The following is an 18,627-nucleotide window of genomic DNA, read 5'->3' as shown; positions in this document are numbered from 1 at the left end:
TTATCTTTCATGCAGCAGTAGCAAGGGGAAAATATTTCTCTCTACTGACACAGATAGTCTGCTTGCTTCTGGCTTGTAGCAGGAGTTTTGTTTGTTTCAGAGGGAGGATGAGATGAGAGACAGGTAAGTAAACAAGACTGAGAAAAGCATGCTTGCTAATATTTTTTTCTGGACACAGGTGAAATAGATCATTAAATAATGCGAAAATCCGCAGCTTTTTCTCCCGGGATTGTGTTATAAGATCTTTACTGTTTCCTTGCTACCTTTTCTCTGCTTGTATGTTGTGCACTTAGCATAAGCTAAATAAATACAATATCCACGCATTTTTTATCAGACATTTTGAATCACATAACTAAGCTGCTGCCAAAGTTGCTTATGGTCAGCTTCTTGGATGTGGTGGTTTTCCACAATTTCCGTCTTTCAGCACCATGAAAAAATAATTACTCATTTAACCTGAGTGAAAAACAGCTCTTATATCTGGGTACCTAAGTGAGATGATGGATTGCCCCAACTGGTGTCATAAGAAAGTACACCTGAAACGTGCTTCTGAGAGAACAAGATCTCAAGGACATTGACATAATGCCATAATTGGTTTGTAACTCCTTTTATGAGGCTAACAAGAGGGTCAGGCTGCTTTTTGTTTGTTTGTTTGTTTGTTTTATTCAAGTTTTTTCCAGCAGTCAAGCCCTGTCTGTTTTCAGTCCTGCCTGCAGGGTGGAAAGTCCAACATCAGTTGTCTTCTGGAATGGTTTTTTTGAAATCTTGAGTATTTAGCAAGTTTTGTACAATCCGTTTACCTTCTATTCAAACCAAAATAGGGCTCTCTTATGTTTCAATTTTGGGGTTTTCTTCAGGACTTCTACCCTCCAGTTTTTGTGTGGCCATTAAATTTCGAACATTTTGTCCTGCCACACTCATTGCACTAATACCCACATGAGTCTCATGAATATCTGTATAATGTTTCAGTGGCAGGGGTCTGTGGGCCTCTCGCAGGTGTTACAAGGAGTTGGAAAACTCTCTGATATTTTTTCCTTGTTGGAAACATGAAGGTTCATGGTTCTGTTTTGGCACAAGGGGTGGGAAAATTGTTGTTTTGATATGCCAAGCCCATTTAGTTCAGAACAAACCATTACAATGTGCTTCTGGATGCCCTATTTGAAACTCATTATTTGGAGATGGCTATCTGATTAAGATTATAATCTGCCAACAATGGTAGGTGGAAAGAACGGACAAACAAACAAATCCCAGACCTTGATGCATCTGTACAAATTCCCTGCGCTTTCCGTAAGTTTCTTCCTGTCCAAAATATTTTAGAATTTGCTTCCAGATTTTAGTTGTATTGCAGGTGTCTCCTCTAGTTTGCCATTAGTAAATCTAGCTCATATAGCAATGTATCTAAATATTACACTATTTAAAACAAAACAAGCATGCAGATGCTTAGAGGAGAGTTATGTGTGTAGTTTCATAGGTGGAATTGTGTTTCCAGAATGACCTGCAAACCTAAACACCAGTGTCACTTTCTCAGCTGTTCTGTGGAAGGAAACCTAGCAGCTGCTGTCTCCTACTGTAGGCTCCTTGTGGCATGCTCTAGGCTTCTGACAATAGAATTAATGTACCAAACCAATACTGGGATTTATATGCATCTATTAATTTTCCTGTACTGAATAAAAAAAATGAAGAGGAGTTTAAAAAGTTATTAGATAGGTTTTCCTTATGCTTATTTAGAACAAAAGGAAGACTATAGAAACAACTTATGATTAAATTGAAAAGCAGGTAAATAATCTTAAGCAGGAATGAAACACTACTTAAGAATGCACATTCTTCATGTGGAGACTTCCTTCTCTGGTTATAGTCAACTGTGCTTTTAAATATTTTTGGATTAAAAATCCCCTGTCTGGATTTAGCATCTGACTTATATACACATGTTCATCCTGTTTAAAAACTTTGACTCAGTGGAAGAATTATGTTGAGCAAGTATATTCTGTAACTAGTAAACAAGGAAATACTTGTGGAATGGGAAAACCTCACAACACTAGGTAGACTCAATAGTAAAATTTTTTCTTATTGTTTTTAATTTGAGAATCCTTTGGTTAGCCAGTGTCAGGTGATGTTAATGGAAGAAGCTCTTCACACTTCAGATGGTGACAAAAAAGAACAGGCAGCTTAATGCTACCAAACTAGGGGTGTGTCAAATCTCTCTCAAGAATGATAAACTCAATAGACTTGTCTATTTTTAACCTCCTGTTCTTTCCTTTTGGCAGACTAATCAGTGTTAGCTGAGCTGTTTCACTGAATGAATCCAAGCAACTCTGTTACGTTCTGAAATGAACAGCGGACCTTGCAAGAGCATTTGAAGTCTACCTCAATGTATGAAATCCCATTTTGAAACACCATGTCAAATGAAGCCAGTTCGGAGCAAAAGCTTTCTACAACAACAGTCAGTTCAGTAGCTGTTCAAGCTGGGGATGCCAGTATTGTTATAGCTGTACTTAAGGTAAGGTAGCAACTGCTAGCATGTCTGTTACTGGCTTTCTGCTACTCAGTGATTACTGCTACTTTCAAATGTTCTGTGCAAATGAGTAGCTAGCATAAAATGATATGACAATGTTGTTTAATCAGCTAATATCAAATAAAGATTCCTTGGAAGTTAATCCTCTTTTTTGTTTTGCAATTTCTGCTTGTGTTTTTTTTTTAATAGAATAAATATGTAGGCTCTTAGAGGCAAGGAATTCCTTTCTCTTTAGAAAGTAAGAGGTAAATGCAGAGTGTCATGAAAATTTAATAAGCATGATGCTACTTTCAATTGTAGTTGAGGCTCCTCAAGGGTTATTTTTAAACAGTACTCAGCAATATTATTTTCATAATAAATATTCTACCAACTCTATAAATGCAGACTCTATGTCTCTTTTTGGAGTATTTGATGGGACAAAAAATCCTAAACCTGATGAGTGCTTATTTTTTGAAAGCTGTGAATTCATATTCCCATGTGATTTAGTAGAAGTCCTTGTGTATATGGGTGTGTATATAGTTGTGCTTCTAAGCACCTAAAGGCCTGTTCTGTGAGGTGGAATCTGCACCTACAGCTTGCACAAAATTTGGCATGGGGAATGAAGCTGGATGCCTGTGTCCTGAATCTCAGCTGGAATTTATCGGCATTTTGATTCTTTGTTCTCCAGGCAACTTGTAAAACAGCTAGCCTCAGCCACTAGAGTGTCTGTAATGCAAACGAAGGTGATAAGGAGTTGGGCTGTCACCAAATTAGGGTGATTATTCAGGATGAGCTTACCTCAGTTGTGCCAGTGGGAAGGTTCTCTCCTATCAGTTCTCACACTTCCTGGGAGACTGCTGCTGCAGGGGAGTAATTTTGTTGAAAGGAGACTGAAGCTTGGGGTGAAGACACTTATTTTTCTCCTGCGTTCTGTGGGAACCGTGCTAGCCTCCAGTGATACCACTGTTTCCTTCTTTATCACCACCCCCTCAGAGTTATGTTTCTCAGACTGTAGCAATTCTGCAAGCCAGTGAGGAAAGAATCAGCAAGGCTTTGGGTTGTTGTCAAGCTTCCTTTCTTTGTGCATTCTCCAGGACACAGTGGTAGATTGCTCTTTGGATTCCTATTCCAAAGCCTATGAAGTGCCACTGCTGCTAGTTGTGCAATCTCTCTTTCTACATGCAGCATACAGATATGTTGGATCTGTGTGGTAGAAATGAGATTTGGGGTTATGGTTTCTGCATCTGTTGTAATGTATTTGTATTTTCTGCCTACCACCACCCCCCAAGTTTCTTTAACTATCTATGCAATCTTCAGCTGAAAGAGATGAGTTCGAGAAAACTTTCAGGCTCATTGTGATGTTACCCTTCACAGGCAAAACAAAATCACAGTACCTATTGGATAAGACTACAGTCTGTGGGTTTAGACCTGTTTCCAATGAAGTTTATGTTGTATCCTCTGTATCTTCATTCTGCAACTGTATACATTTCCTGTATACATACTCTGTATGTTTCTTGTATATACATATACTGTATACAAGTCTGTGGTTTCTAAAGGCTGTAATTGTTTACTTATTACAGTGTGGAAAATGGGTGAAGCTTCAGCTCGCTGAATCAACACCAAATTTATTAGAAATTGGCAGCAACCAAGATGAGACGAAAAAGCTCCTGCAAGATCACGAATACCTCCTAGCTAAACTTAAGGTAAAATGTGGTAAGACCACACAAAAATACATCATGTCATTATAATTCAGGTACAACAGCTAGCATAGCTGCCTGGGCCTCCTGTTGCAATGTAAAGTAAAGCTAAACCCCACATACCAAAAAAAAAAAAAAAAAAAAAAAAAAGTATGTTCTGCCTTTGCCAGTGCAACAGATTAAAATCAGGCATCTGCACTGGAAAAATATGGTGTCAATTACTATTTTCTGGCAACAGCAGTGAAGAGAGACTGTTTCTTCCACTTTATGCATCACTGTCAAGTCGAGTGAAGAATTTCTATAGCCCTCAGTAACTGCTAAATATAATGGAATGTTTTGGTTTTTTTCTTCTTTTAATTCTCCAATGTTACAAAAAGTTTGATTAGTTCACAACAACTATAAACACAAACAAGCCCATTATGTGAAGCAGATACTCCAGGAACACTTATATTGAATATTAACGTGATTTATGGTGAGAATGATATTGTAACATTAAATATTGCTTATCTTGAGCTAGGAAGATTTTAGCTAAGTAATAGACCTAAAATCAGATTTTAGCATTCTTAGAGCAAATCATAACAGGGGCATTTGCACACAGAGGGACATGCGTGTGTGAAAAACCTGAACTATTTTAAATGTGGATGTTTGACACTGAGTCTAAAGCACATAAGAAGAAATTTTGTTTTCATGTTTTGGTAGGGCAGATTGACTTTATATATGCAGATATATAACATCTTCTAAAATCCTGGAGCTCTGCACAGCAATTTACAGCAATTTATTAGATTCCATCTTCTTTTTTTTTTTTTTTTTTTTTTTTTTTTTACATTACACAGAATTCAGGTCTGAAAAGTCAAACACAATCTGGATAGAATCAATTGTATTTGATTTAATACTAGTGACTATGTGCTTACCATTCATTATAAATTTCAGACATATGTGAGGCAATTTAATACAATATATGGAGATTGTAATCTAATACGGTGCATAGTGTGGATTTTGAAAAGTATGAAGAGTAGCATTACGAAAAAACCTACACCCCCAAAAATCCCGCAAAAAACCAAAACAACAACGAAACTATGAACAACAATAAAACAATAAAGTCTTCTCTGTGGACTCCAACTCAAAATACCTGTATTAAATCTTTAAACTTGATATTTTGGAAATATTTCTTTTAATTTAAAAAATATTTAAATAGTGGGGGAAAAAATCCCAAAGCATTTAATGTTCTCTGATGCTCATTCAGATATTTGGCTTTCTATTCCTATTAGTCTAGATCCATAGAATCTTAAGTTTATTTTTCATTTAGCAGTGTTTACTTTGTTTCTGCTCACAATAGAAGTAAAATAATAAAATAAAACCAAATAGTTAATATTGATGAAAATGCTAATTTTTTCACTCCTATTTGTGATGTCTTGTGACTGAATGCCTGAACCTAGGTGACTGATCCTTATTTGGATCCCCAAAGCTTAATAGATTTTATCAGATCAGAAAATCTATTATGTATAAGCTGTTCAAGAATGCTTGTCATCCAAATTTATCAGGAGCAAATGCTAATAATTTAATGTTTTATACCTGCAGTGCTTGCAAAATTCACTGATTAATGAAAAAACTATAAAAGGATTAGTTTTAAATATCTGGTTTTTGCTTAATAGTTTAAGATCTACAATAAGAGGACTGCAGTGTCATTATAATTCATACTGACTGAGCATTTTTCAGACATGACCCTTTGTCTTTTACAGTAAGCTATTAACACTTGTCAGTAATTATTCAGTCTAATTCTAAAGTTACTAAATCAACTCATCAAAAGTTTTTACAAGAATCGTTCCTAGTCTTTGAAGTACTGATTGTAGTATCTTTTTCCCCATTAGCATTTGTTAATGAATTATTCATTAACAAATTATTCATTATTCATGTGAAGACAGAGGTAGCAATGTTTCTGTCTTCAGTATTTATAGACATAAAGATTTATTTTCTTGTGAGATGGTAAAAAAAGTGTTTTGAAATGTAGGCAGGAAAGGGGTTGAAAGATGATATAATTGCAGTTGTTAGGTGACCTTGTTTTGTCCAATATACATAGTTCTAGTTGATCTTTTACTCTCAATGAGCAACATGATATTGTTAATCTTAACAATAATTGATCATACAAATACATGGACATTCTCCCAGCTGCGGTCTTATCCAGTGCAGTTTGTAATTCTTATGTTTCGGTTAGAAGTTTGTTGTCCTGACTGATTCTATCAGGATAGTCTATGGCAGTTTATAACATATTTATTTTCCTTTTAATTAGATCTTTATATTTGGTATGGATTATAAATAGTCTAAAAAAAGGTAAAGATGAAGCTAAGATCTTGTGCTCAAGTAAAATTTGTTCCAATTATGTGATAATATTGTGATATTTTATCTCTTACAGGCAACTATAATAATGCTCATAGCATATAGTAAATCAGAACTATTAGATCTTATTGTCACATATGACAATTAAGAGTTCCATAACATAAATCATGAATATCCATTCAAAAAAGTCTAATTCAAAAGTGCATTTATTACGTTTCGTATTTATATTGATGGCTATCTGAATTGCTTCAATGATTAACCTAGTATGAATTTGAAAATTTGCTAAATGCCATATTCGTTTCCTTTGTTTTTTAGCAGTCTAACTTTTCAAAGTAAGAAGATTAGTTAATTATAGCAAAAAGCAAGAAGTGTATTTTTTGTTTTCTAGTGTACTTCATTAAGAAGTGAAGATGGAATCCTTAAGTTTTTAATCTTGAAACTATAAAGCTTTCATAAGTAGAAAACAGTATAATTAAGAATTTCTCTTCTTGGATCCTCAGAAAATGGATTGATTTTGTATATTGTGTTATTTTTCAGTCACCTGAATGTGAAGAGTGAGGTAGATTTGAATTGTTTTTCTGTTTCTCTTTTACTGTTGTATTCAGAAACATGCAAAATCATGTTTACTGACAGATACCAATACTGGATACACATATGCTTAAGCTGGTTAGCTCAATCCAAAACTAAGCATTTGTGCAGGACAGACAAAAATTCCTGAACAAGCAATTATTTGAATATGAAGCTACTCTGCTTAAAGGAAGAGTTAGATGGTTAATACTAAATACATCTTTTGAATCAGTGCTGAAGAACCTATAGACCTTTTAAAAGATAATTTATGTTGACACGCTGGCATTGTCTCATGTTATTTTGCAAACTCATTCTTTGTTTTCGTCATCCTTTTGCTTATTAGCTTCATTGTTTATGAGCAGAAGAGAGAGACTAGGTCCCATTTTCATTCAGCAGATTTGTTTATTTTAATTGAAATTCTTTTTGCAGACAGGAAATGGACACTCAATCTGCATTCTAGGGACATGGTTTAGTGGCAGACTTGTCAGTGTTAGGTTTATAGTTGGACTTCATGATCTTGAAGGCCTTTTCTAACCTAAAAAATTCTATGACTCTATTCTTATCCCAGTATATATATATATTGTAAATTAGAATTAAAATATTCAAGCCAAATTCTTTCATTGCCTTCATGCAGTGAGGATTCACAGGCATTAAGGACAAAATCTGGCACAGTGATCAGTTTATAGTACCTCTCATGCTAGAGGAAAAGAAATGTAATCCAGCTCTCCATTCCATATAATGGGTTTTGAGTTAGCAATGCTAACAAGTTAAAAAAGTAACCAGTTTTTCAGTCAGTAAGGTAGATGGTATATTAAAGGGTAATAGGAGAACAGACTTTGAACAAGAATTGAATGAGAGCGCAGTGATTTTTGGTACATTCCTTTACTGCTTTCAATTTCAGAAATTATTCTGAACGTTGTGAACATTCAGAATTCTGAAAATGTTCAGAATAATTTTGATAAAAACTGGTGTGTGTACCTTAGGGTATTATGAAAAAACATATTCAAAATAGTTTCCTTTGATAAAAATCACACTATCACACTCATTACTGATTAAAATTTATTCCACTGAATTTGGGAATTTGGAACATCCTGCTATTTTGATAAAAAGTAGAATAAGAGTTTTAAAAATGTTCCAATTCAGAAATGTATGGATTAGGAAACAGACATGTTATTGTTAAAAGAGTTTGAAGAATAAATGCTGAAGAGGAAATAGTAAAACTGAGACTAAACAAAACCCATGTATTTACAACCTTGAGTTAAAATTCCTTTCGGTGTTGAATTTTTTTTTTTTTTATATGTATAATATTGATGTCCTTTATAGTGGAAATTATTCATTTTTTTTTGAATTGTCACACTGACTGCTAATGTCCAGAAGATTATTGAAACTTGTTTAGCAGCTAGAATTTAGGGGTAAACTATAGTTCCTTAATTTTGCTCAATAATGCCTAATTGATCAGGAAAATTTGTATATTCTTGTCATTTGTTCTGGGAAAGCTTACAGATTTGTTTTCCTTTGGACATAAAATTGTTGTTTGTAAGTGTTAAAGAATTGCATATTCTTTTATAATCAATGAATCCATGTGACAAGTCTAGATGCTGCCAACACTTACATGTATTCACTGTTGCAGGTTCCATGGAGTAACATAAAATGTTTCTTTCAAACATAGTTAACAATGAAATATAAATGCTTTCAGCTTTGGAATAATAGCCCTTTTTCTTTGTGAGTTGACCCTTCAGTAGTCTCAAATAATAAGTTCTTATTTTAAACTAATATATGCTGTTTCTGTTTTGCTAAATTAGATCATATCAGCAGTAAGTTTTGTAGAAAACATCAACTTCTGTGATTTCACACAAATCTCCTTCCCAACATTTGCCGCATCCTTGTTTTGATGACCTTCAGCAGGTTTATATTTTCTGGAAATTGAAATATGTGTATATGTGTGTTTTGATGCCTCATTCATCACAATTTCAAAAAAAAAAAAAAAAAAGTGAGAAGAGACAAAGCTGTCAAGAGGTAAAATCATATTGATTGCATTATACATACACATTTCTTCTATTCTCCATAATTCAGTTGTTTCCAACAGAATCCTTATCTGGAGATGAAATCTGTCTTAGCGTTTCAATCTCTCAAATTTCATCTTTTCTCTACCATTAAAAAAAAAAAAAAAAAAAAGAAAAGACTGCGTGTGTGGATGTATTGCCATGCTTTTGGCTATGACAATGTTAAACCCTTCACTAAGACAAACAATGGAATTCTTAGTTTGCGTCCAAAGGTCTGGTTTTTATCATGAAAGAGACTGTGGCAAAACCACTACAAATCAGAAATAAATCTAGCCAATCAAATTAAGTTTAAAACTAACACTATTATTAATTTGGCTCATGAGTCAGAAGATTGCTCCTAATTATTTTATTTACTTCAATTCACAGAGCATAAATTGCCAAATGGTAATATATATGCTAATATCCAAGAAAAACAAATTAGAAAATTTTGTTCTTCAAAAAGCAATAATATAATATCTCTCATATTTTACATTTGGTATCTTTTAAATAAGTCTTTCAGTTATTTTAAGTAAAATCATTTTCATTATGCTTATTTTTCAGTAAATTTGTTATGGAAGAGATAATATGTTAATATCTTCTGTATTATTTGCAATTAATTACTGAGGTGCCCAACAGTACAATTAGCAACGAAGTTCAGCTTCATTTTCATCATAAAGTTGAGCTGAGTTTTGCAACTGATTTAAAAAAAAAGAAAGAAAGGTAATTGTAAGATTTAATGAATATTTCTTTTGATGTTACGTCAGCTGACTCGCCAGGTTCAATATTTGCACAAACAAAATTCCCACTGAAATAGTATTTGTCTCAAAATAGTTTATGACTCCTTTCTGAGCTTCAAGTTAGCAGCTATTTGTGTTGTATAGTTTCAGCACTAGCTATAAAAAAACCTTAATTTTATCAGCATCTCAGTGAAGAGGACAATTTATACCTCTGAACATTCCAAGGTACAATATTCAGTGTAAGAATCTGAAACTAGACCTTTGTATTATGTAAAATGTATGCTTAAATATGAAATTTTGCCCAAAATAATAATGAAGAGAAATATAGGGAAAGATGAACAAAAGAAACCACTGTGCAAGATCACAATTTAAAGATAAAGTGGGATAATTTCACAATTATGAGACAAATATGTGATTCACTCTCATATGTGAGTCTGCACAAACAGCTTTACAAGTCCTACCTGATTTTAGGAAATAATGACAGAAATGGTTGGGAAAAGGAACAAAAGACAGAGTTTAAGTTCTCTCCTTCCAGAGCAATCCAATATCCAGTTCTGATGGGAATGTTTCTTGTTTGGAACAATCTGATGATGAACCTCATCATGCTACGGTGAAACTGAAATGAACCTGATTGTGAAAGGAAAAGGGTTGGGAGGAAGCAGATGAACTTCAGTAGTATAATAACAGGAATGTTATAAAGTTCAACAGTCCAAATATAAGGTTGTGAAGTTAAAGTAAATAGCAGGTGTTTCTGTTGCAGCCTTAAGTTTACTAGATGATTGTGGAACAAATATTAACCATCATGGCTGTGGAAAGAGAATTGGGAAGCATGAGTAGAAATTTAGATTTCTGGTCATCTATATTGAAAAAGTCAACATGAAACTGAAGGTAGGTGACTAGTGGCCATATCAAAGGGAAGAGTATCATCTTATTTCTTAGAGTAGACTAAGAAAATATTTTGTTTGGATTAGCAAAAAGACTGAGATTCTCATAGATATATTGAATGGGTAAACACAAACACCACAGGAAAGCAACTTGTTAAGTTCAAGGCAATTGCTGGCGTAGGAGTATAAATGGAGATCACTGAAAATGTAGGTTGGAAAAAGTTTCTAACTGTCAAAGCAATGTCTCAAAATAGATTTTTCAATAGGAATAAAAGGAGCAAAAATACTAGGTGATTTTGATTTGCAGAAAGAAATATTTTTAAAAAGGACTGTATGAAATTATTGTTTCTAAAACCCAGGGGGCTGAATTGATGACAGAAGTCTTAAGAGGATGAAAATTTATGGATCTTTGCTTTATTAAAGTTCTTCACTTCTGATTGTACTATAGCTAATAATTTAAATCTCTGTTGTTCATGTTGACATAAACTACCAAAGACTGAATTTTAGTGATGAATTAGATTGATTAAGGAGCTGCTGCCTGTTTAAGGAGAAATACTGGATATTATTTCAGAGGGAAAAGTGTATTTTATGATGACTGGATTTGGAAAGAATCAGAGTGAAATCAATTTTCTCTATAAAGTTATAACTGTACCTAAGAAATTTTCAAGTTATTTTAAAAATGAGAAATGAAAATATTTTAACATGAACAGGAATATGTTCTTTTTGTAATGAGACTGGTAGAATTAAGTTTTGTAGGAGTCTGCCACTCATGAAAATTCGAGTGTAAGTGCAGAATTTGACCTATGTTTAATTTGTGTATTTGTATCTAATACTTTTTGCTTCAGTTCTATGGTATGCTCATTATAATTCTGTGGTATGCTATTTGCGCATTTTTAATTTTAGCTAGGCCTAGAGTACAAAATTGTAGTAACTTTGTACCAAAATACAATGGCTCCTGTGTTCCTTAGTACTGCAGTAATTAAATAAATATGTAAACTGTATGCCAGAACATTGCTCTCTTCAAGCTACCAGTGCTGTTTTTTAGTATAGTGAATACAGTTGTGTGGAAGTGGAAAGGAAGAAATAACATCTCACATGGAAGTTGAAATTGGTCTGTAGTGCTCAAAACAATGCTTTACTGATATGTCTTTACTGAGACCAACAGAAGCTGCATGTTGGTGCAAACTCCTTTTTTTGACTACATGCTAGGCATTCCTTCATTTTGATGGAAATACACTTTTTTCCTCTTATTAAGTTTACTTCTAGGACAAGAGACACGAGTTGGAAAAAAATAAATTTTAATGAGATATTACAGAAAAAAGAAGTTTGACTCTGAAGTTGAAATTCTGGAACAGATCGTGCAGAGAAGTTCTGGAATTCCCTTCCGGAATTTCCATTGTTGGAGATATTCAAGACTTCACAGGTTAAGTCCTTGAGTAACCTGAGCAAGGGGTTGGACAGATGATCTGCAGAGTCCCTTCCAACCTTAATTATTCTATGATTCTGTGTTGATAAAAGCTCATATTCCAAAGATGAAAAGTGTAATACCAAAAATATCAGTCTACTCCATTGAAAAATAAAATATTTCTGTATGTAGTATATAGAAACAAAAATAGTTGTGGATAAATATTTGAAAAGTTCACAGTAACTAATGGCTTTGACAGTTACGGAAAGTATAATTTCAGACTCATGACAATAAAACCTTAATATAACCATCTAATAACATATCAATAGACTATCTTATGTACTTGAACTCTTCCTCAACAAAGTTTCATGTGAAATATATTTCTATTTTCACTTGTCTGCCTTCTCAAAATGCAACTGTGTTCAGTTCCTGGGGTAAGAGACAAAATGACAACTGTTTTGATATTATTTTAGGTTTTTGTAGTATTACAGGAACTATTTAAACAAAATAATGTACAAAGCCTTTTTAAATATTTGAGGCATTTTCAATAGACATTAAAGAAAAAATTAAGTCTGTATTTCCAAATTTCCATGGATCAGTTATAAAAACTTAAAGGTTAGTACACATGAACAGTTTTCTAATGCTTTTTTTTTTTGTAACTTTATGCACACTTCTTGCATTTTATTAAATGTAGCAGTTTGATTTGACTTTCAAATTTTCTTTAGTTGGGTTTGAATTCATCACACAGTAATTCAATAAGAAAAAATAATTACATGAAACATGACTGATAATTTTCAAGTTTCTCTGCTTTCTCTGTTTGTTAGGGATTATGCTCCTCACAGCTGATCAATTAGTGGGAAATATAGCATACTGGTCAGGTACAAAGGTTAATTAACAACCTGTTCAGAAAAAAAGGCTTCTAAAAGAAGAAAATCTGCTTTTGGGACCTGTACCAACTTTACAATGTCCACCCTGAGTAGTTAGGAAAGATTTAACATCTAAAATGTCTTTCTAATATGTTGAAGGTGATGTAGTATTAGGATAAATGCATGTCTAGTTTTATTTCAAAATATAAAATAGTCAGCTATTTAAAAAGTCAGCCAAGAAATTCCAAATGGAGCTACCTCAGATACCACCTGTTTTTCCACAGTATATTCAGGAAGCTGTGAAAGTGGTATGATAATTTGTGGGAAAATAGCTACTAGCTACATGCAAGCTGTGTTTGAAGGTCTGAAAATATTTTACCTTTTTTTTTTATATGTCTCCATTAAGTCCATGACAACTATTTACTTTCACTGATAAATATTAAGATGATGACTTAGTAAAAAAACTGTCAGTATCACATACTCATTCAATTCCTGTTATAGTAGCTACAGGGCTGGTCCAGTATGTCAAGAAAATCTCATGCTGCATAATTAGTGAGTGCCGTTACTTTAATAGAGTTGTTGTGCATGTAACTGTTTTATGCTTCAGTAAGACACAAAAATAATAATGGCTTCTCTCAGTGCTTTGCTTCATCAGCTTTTCATTCAGTAGTATTAAAAGGGCTATTTTAGAAGTAGCATTTATTTTTTTAGACACTTTTTTAATGTTTGAGAACTGCTCTCTCAACCTATTCTCTACCCTTTCATGCCAATACAATTCAGGGACAAAATAATATGAAATAATTGTTACTGCACTCAAAATTCACTGGAAGAAATAAAAATGTCTCATGCTACATAGAAAATGAAACCTCTCTATATTTTCCGTGATTTATGAACAAAGTCTATCAATTAATTTCTTCTCTGATATATTTGTTTTATTAAACAGAGGCTGTCAGTATCTTATCTTAGAGATACGGTATTTTAGTGGTAAGTGTATGGATACTCAAAAAAATAGATGTTTTGCAGAGTCTCCCTTATTTGTTTTCATGAACCAGCTTCTTAGTATGTTTTTTTTTGTTGTTTTTTTTTTTTTTTCCTGATGATTCAAACATCCATCATAAGTGTGAAAATGATTTCATTGCTATTACGCAAGTGTGAAAATACGCTGAGGATCAAATTCAGTTTATAGTCATAGCTATTCATGATGAAGTAAACTCAGATTCTGGGTCTTAAATGGTGATGGGAGGTCTGTGAAACATCACATTTCCCAGGGCATGTGGTAATCTTTTGAATTTCCTCAGCAGGGTTTACCAACATCAGTCTTCTGAAGCCCAGACACAGCTAAAAGTTATCTTTAGGCCTCTTTCCTGCCTGCCTGTCAAAGCGCAGCATAATTTCCATCTTCCTACTTTTGGGGGTTTGTTGTTGGGTTTTGTTTTGTTTTTTTTTTTTTTTTTTTTTTTTTTTTTTTTTTTTTTTTTGTTTGTTTGTTTTTTTTTTGGTGTGTGTATGGGTTTGTTGGTTTTATTTTTTTGTTGTTGTTTTGTTTTGTGGTCTCTTAATATGCCTTCATTTATCAGTAGTGAAGCTACAGAAAAAATGAATTAAATCCATAAAACTTATTTATTTTTCCATTTTTATAGCTTTTAAAAAAATCACATTGTATATCATAATTAGTGATTCTTCTAGGATTGTCTTTTTCTAAACCTAAAATAGTGTTAGTGTTGATTTTGGGTCTTGAGTGCTATTGCTTTGAGTAAGCTGAGCTGTTAGGAAAGAGTGAAATCATTCTTCTGTCCTGCAGACAGGCAGAGTTCTAGGCATTTAATGTTATCATATATAGTTAGAAAATAGTGATAATTTGGATGAAATTGGATAGATAAAAAGCAGCATGACATGGAAAATCCTTTCTTATGTGTCTGAAAGCCTAGTCATATTCTCCTTGACTGTGTCTTCATGGTAACACAACTATTGCTTTATACTGTGCTTTTATTGGGCTAGCCTTTTAAAATCACCTTGCAAGCAGTGTGGCTCGGTTTTCAAAATACATTTTGATAATCAATAGCTGGGTCTCTTTCAAAGGAAAGGAAATGTCAAATTCTGCCTTTATGTTTGTGAAATGTAATGAATAACAGTAACAGCTGGCATTAGAAATAAATTACAAGACTAAAACACTGTAATGGTATGTAGGTAGTATTTGAAGAGCAACATGCTATAGTTGTGAGCTTAATTACCTATTGGCGAATGGCTTCAGTTAAAGAAATTGTTCATTAGTATTCCTTGTGTAAAAGCTTTGAATCAAATTTAGTAGCATAATTAGCAAGATAATAACAAAATAACGCAAGTCTACCAATTTTACTAGAATTCTATAATACGATAGAAATATGACAGCACTATTAATGCAAGTTTGCCTTTGATGTGTTTGATCTGTTTTTATTGTGAAAATCCTGTGTGTCTGAAGTTAACCATCAAGTGGAAAATAAAGGATAGGGCCTGAAAAGATGGTTAAAGAGGCATTCCAGATGAAATAACTTCTTTCTCCTTCTTAGTATTTTATGGACCATTGGAGATTTCAAGACTTCACAGTGTCTTTACAGGGCAGTGAATTCACATCCTTGTGTGTTTCATTCATTCATCTTTTGTCATGATATTTCTTGGGTTTCAAAGCTGTCCCAAGACTTTTACAAGATCTTTTCTTCTAAGTGCTAGGAACCAAGACAAACTCCCTTTAGATCTCTTAGCCAAGTTTCATCCAACACAGGTAACACTTGGCAGTAGTTAGTACTTGCAGGTTAGCCTGTTTTTGAGGTTGAATAAAGAATCAAGGCTTTGCTGACTCTGAAGAGACTGTGTGTATATTTAGGAAAATCCAGTATTACATGACCAAGATAATTTTTATAGCTTTGACAATATAAAAATAATTGAGAAATAATGAAGCAAACCAGTGAAAGGAAAATTAGGAAAGAATTGAAAGAGCTGTGATAAATATTGCAGTGAAAGATGGATTTTTATCTAAAATTTTTAAAAGCTCAGTTCATTAACTTATTATTTTGATGAAGCTGGGGTTTAAATTTTATTAGTTGTACAACCATACCATCTCTGTGTTTTAAAAATTATCATGAGTCCCTGCTCCTCTTTTTTATTTCAAATACTGATTCTGCTGTATGTAAGACTAAAAACCACCTGCAACAACGCTTAGTTACCTTGTCAGCTAGATAAATATTTTTGACTAAAAGCTGACTGAAGTATTTTGGATTAGATTCCCAAGGCCAGCTGTTTTTTCTGATTTCATTCTTGTCTCATGGTTGCTATCAATAGCTACATCAGGGTGACATTATCTGTTCCATGTAAATAGCCTCATTTAAAGTCAAAACATCATTTTAGTTGTTAACTAGATTTCTACTTAAATACAGAACGGGTAGCATCTGGGGGATTTGAGCTTTTCTTTTCATATTATGAGGCAACCAGGATGGGGATTCAACAGAACTAAAAGATTTGGCAGCAGCAGTTCCCATTCACAGTATTCAGAAAATAAAATTGAGTGTGTCTTGTTCTCTAGAATACTGTTTTTTTTATCAGATGCTCTTTTTCCACCAAAAAATAGGCATGCATCCATGTTGCTGATAATGACTTTTCTATCTACTAGAGGAAAAGATGGGTTTGTGGAAGCTGCTCATATACCTGTTAATTTTACCACTGTTTATTTTCATAGCTGTCTGCCTATACAGTTAAGTTAAAATAATTTCATTCTATCTTTTCTATCAAAGAAAAAATTAAAGTTCTATAGTTTATTATACTGTTTTCACAGTACTGTTCTCACAGTACTGCTTTTAAAGAGAACTGATGAGCCTCCTCAGTTCAAGCTGACATCTTTGTGTAGTATACAAGGTCTAGGGAGGACTGGAGGCTATGGTTCTGTGTTCACTTTTCTGCAAGTTCCTCTTTTCACTTGGGTATGTCAGGAGAATTTGATGTTTTCCAATTTCATAAGATTTATTAAAGTTTGTGTTGTGAGAATGAGTTATCATAGATTTTAATTTCCCTAATATATATTTCTTTTTCCATTATACACTCTGTGATAGCACCTGTAATAACAGCAGAAATTGGCACTTTGTTAATCCATGCTCGTGATAAAACCCAAGATGAAGTAAAAAAAAAATAAAGAATATAGAACAATTTTTCTGGCACACATAATTTTTTTTACATAATCTGGAAATGGTCCAGCAGTTATCTTTCTCATGGTGAGATTAGTAAAGAGAATGAAACACCATAGAATGATTTTCTTGACAGTAGAATAGTACTATTTTGTAGCTGGCCAGCTTGAATAATGCTGTGAGCTGAACTTGAAACATTGCATAAATACATGCATATGTTCAAACTATTCTTGTCTGTGATTGCACTTAAGTCATCACAGACTTATGAGTAAGTTACCTTACAAACTTTTAAGCTTGTAATATCAGGTAAAGTGACATCATGTGAAAGAAAATCCAAAATACCTGTTTTGCTACCACTTCCAGGAAGATCTGTGTTTAAGGAGATATAAACCCATTTGAATCTAAATATTATAGTATGATAAATTTTCTAAACACTGTTTTTTAAATGAAATTTCATGAAAGCATTGCATCTTAAGTGCAGATAAAATTCAGAAGCTTGCTATGAAATGTGCAGGAACAGGTACACCCCTTTCCTTTAGGAACTGGAAGTAAAGCAAGAGTAGGAGATCTGTGGGTAGTTTCTCAGTTTGTCAGTATCCTGACACACTGGTTTCAGCAGAGTGTTTTGGATTCTGTTTGCAGGTTTAGTTTTGTATTCATTTATTTATTTATTTTTCTTTCTTAGGCTTTGGAAGACCAGGTGTGGGATCTGCTGAATGAAGCAGACAAGGCTGCAGAGGAGAACAAAGAAAAGAGTCAGGTTTATGATGCCATGGCAGAGACCCTTGGGGATGCATGGGATGCCCTCATCATTATGTTAGAGAAGAGACAGGCACTTCTGGAACTTACTTCAGTGTTCTTTGAAAATGCTCTGGAGGTTTGTATGTAAACCAAATGACATTTAATTTGAAACCTCCTATAGGTTACAGGTACTTTAAGAAATATTAATGATGTCTCTAAAATTTGAACAGAAAATTACAGTGAAAAATGGAACTGGACAAAACCCTAAAATATTTAATTCAGTGGCTATGGACATTCTGCAGAATATCTTTGATTTCTTATGATCCAAATCAGTTGGCACTGAAAAAACTCAGATGCCATTTATTGACCATTGAAGGTTTTACACCTAAATATTCATATAAATATTGTAGTTACGCAAACTAAACATGAGTCTAACTTGCCAGTCCTTTACCTGAAACTTCCATGTGCAGATATGCACAAAAGGACAATTGTGTGAGCCTGGAGACAGATTTCAGTGTTGTTTATCCCTGTTTATTAATTTCTCTGTATCTCTTATACTAATTCACGGATATTCAGGGAACTAAAGCAGAGAGGGATTCCATGCCATGCAGGCATGTGTTCACTCTGTGTAGCCTCACATTCAGTTTCACCCACATCTCTGGAGCTTTGAAGAATTTAATAATTCTCCCCTATTATTTTGTTTCTACAATAGCCC

At 33.5% G+C, this 18,627-nt stretch overlaps 1 protein-coding gene across 1 annotated transcript in view; it reads left to right on the top strand.

Moving 5' to 3' along the window:
* Positions 1–2,392: 2,392 nt before the first annotated feature.
* CCDC141 (coiled-coil domain containing 141) overlaps positions 2,393–18,627 on the top strand; it is a gene marked incomplete at both ends in the record, with an annotated part of 86,535 nt that continues 70,300 nt past the window's right edge. The window contains 3 exons of the mRNA XM_080622040.1: positions 2,393–2,494; positions 4,069–4,191; positions 17,857–18,048. Coding sequence (XP_080478166.1) covers positions 2,393–2,494; positions 4,069–4,191; positions 17,857–18,048 — 417 coding nt within the window. The remainder of the gene's footprint in view (positions 2,495–4,068; positions 4,192–17,856; positions 18,049–18,627) is intronic.

The sequence above is a fragment of the Psittacula echo genome (assembly GCF_963264785.1).
Source record: "Psittacula echo genome assembly, chromosome: 6".
NCBI lineage: Eukaryota > Metazoa > Chordata > Aves > Psittaciformes > Psittacidae > Psittacula > Psittacula echo.
Note: the sequence above shows the minus strand (reverse complement) of the source record. Positions and strands in the feature narration are given on the sequence as shown.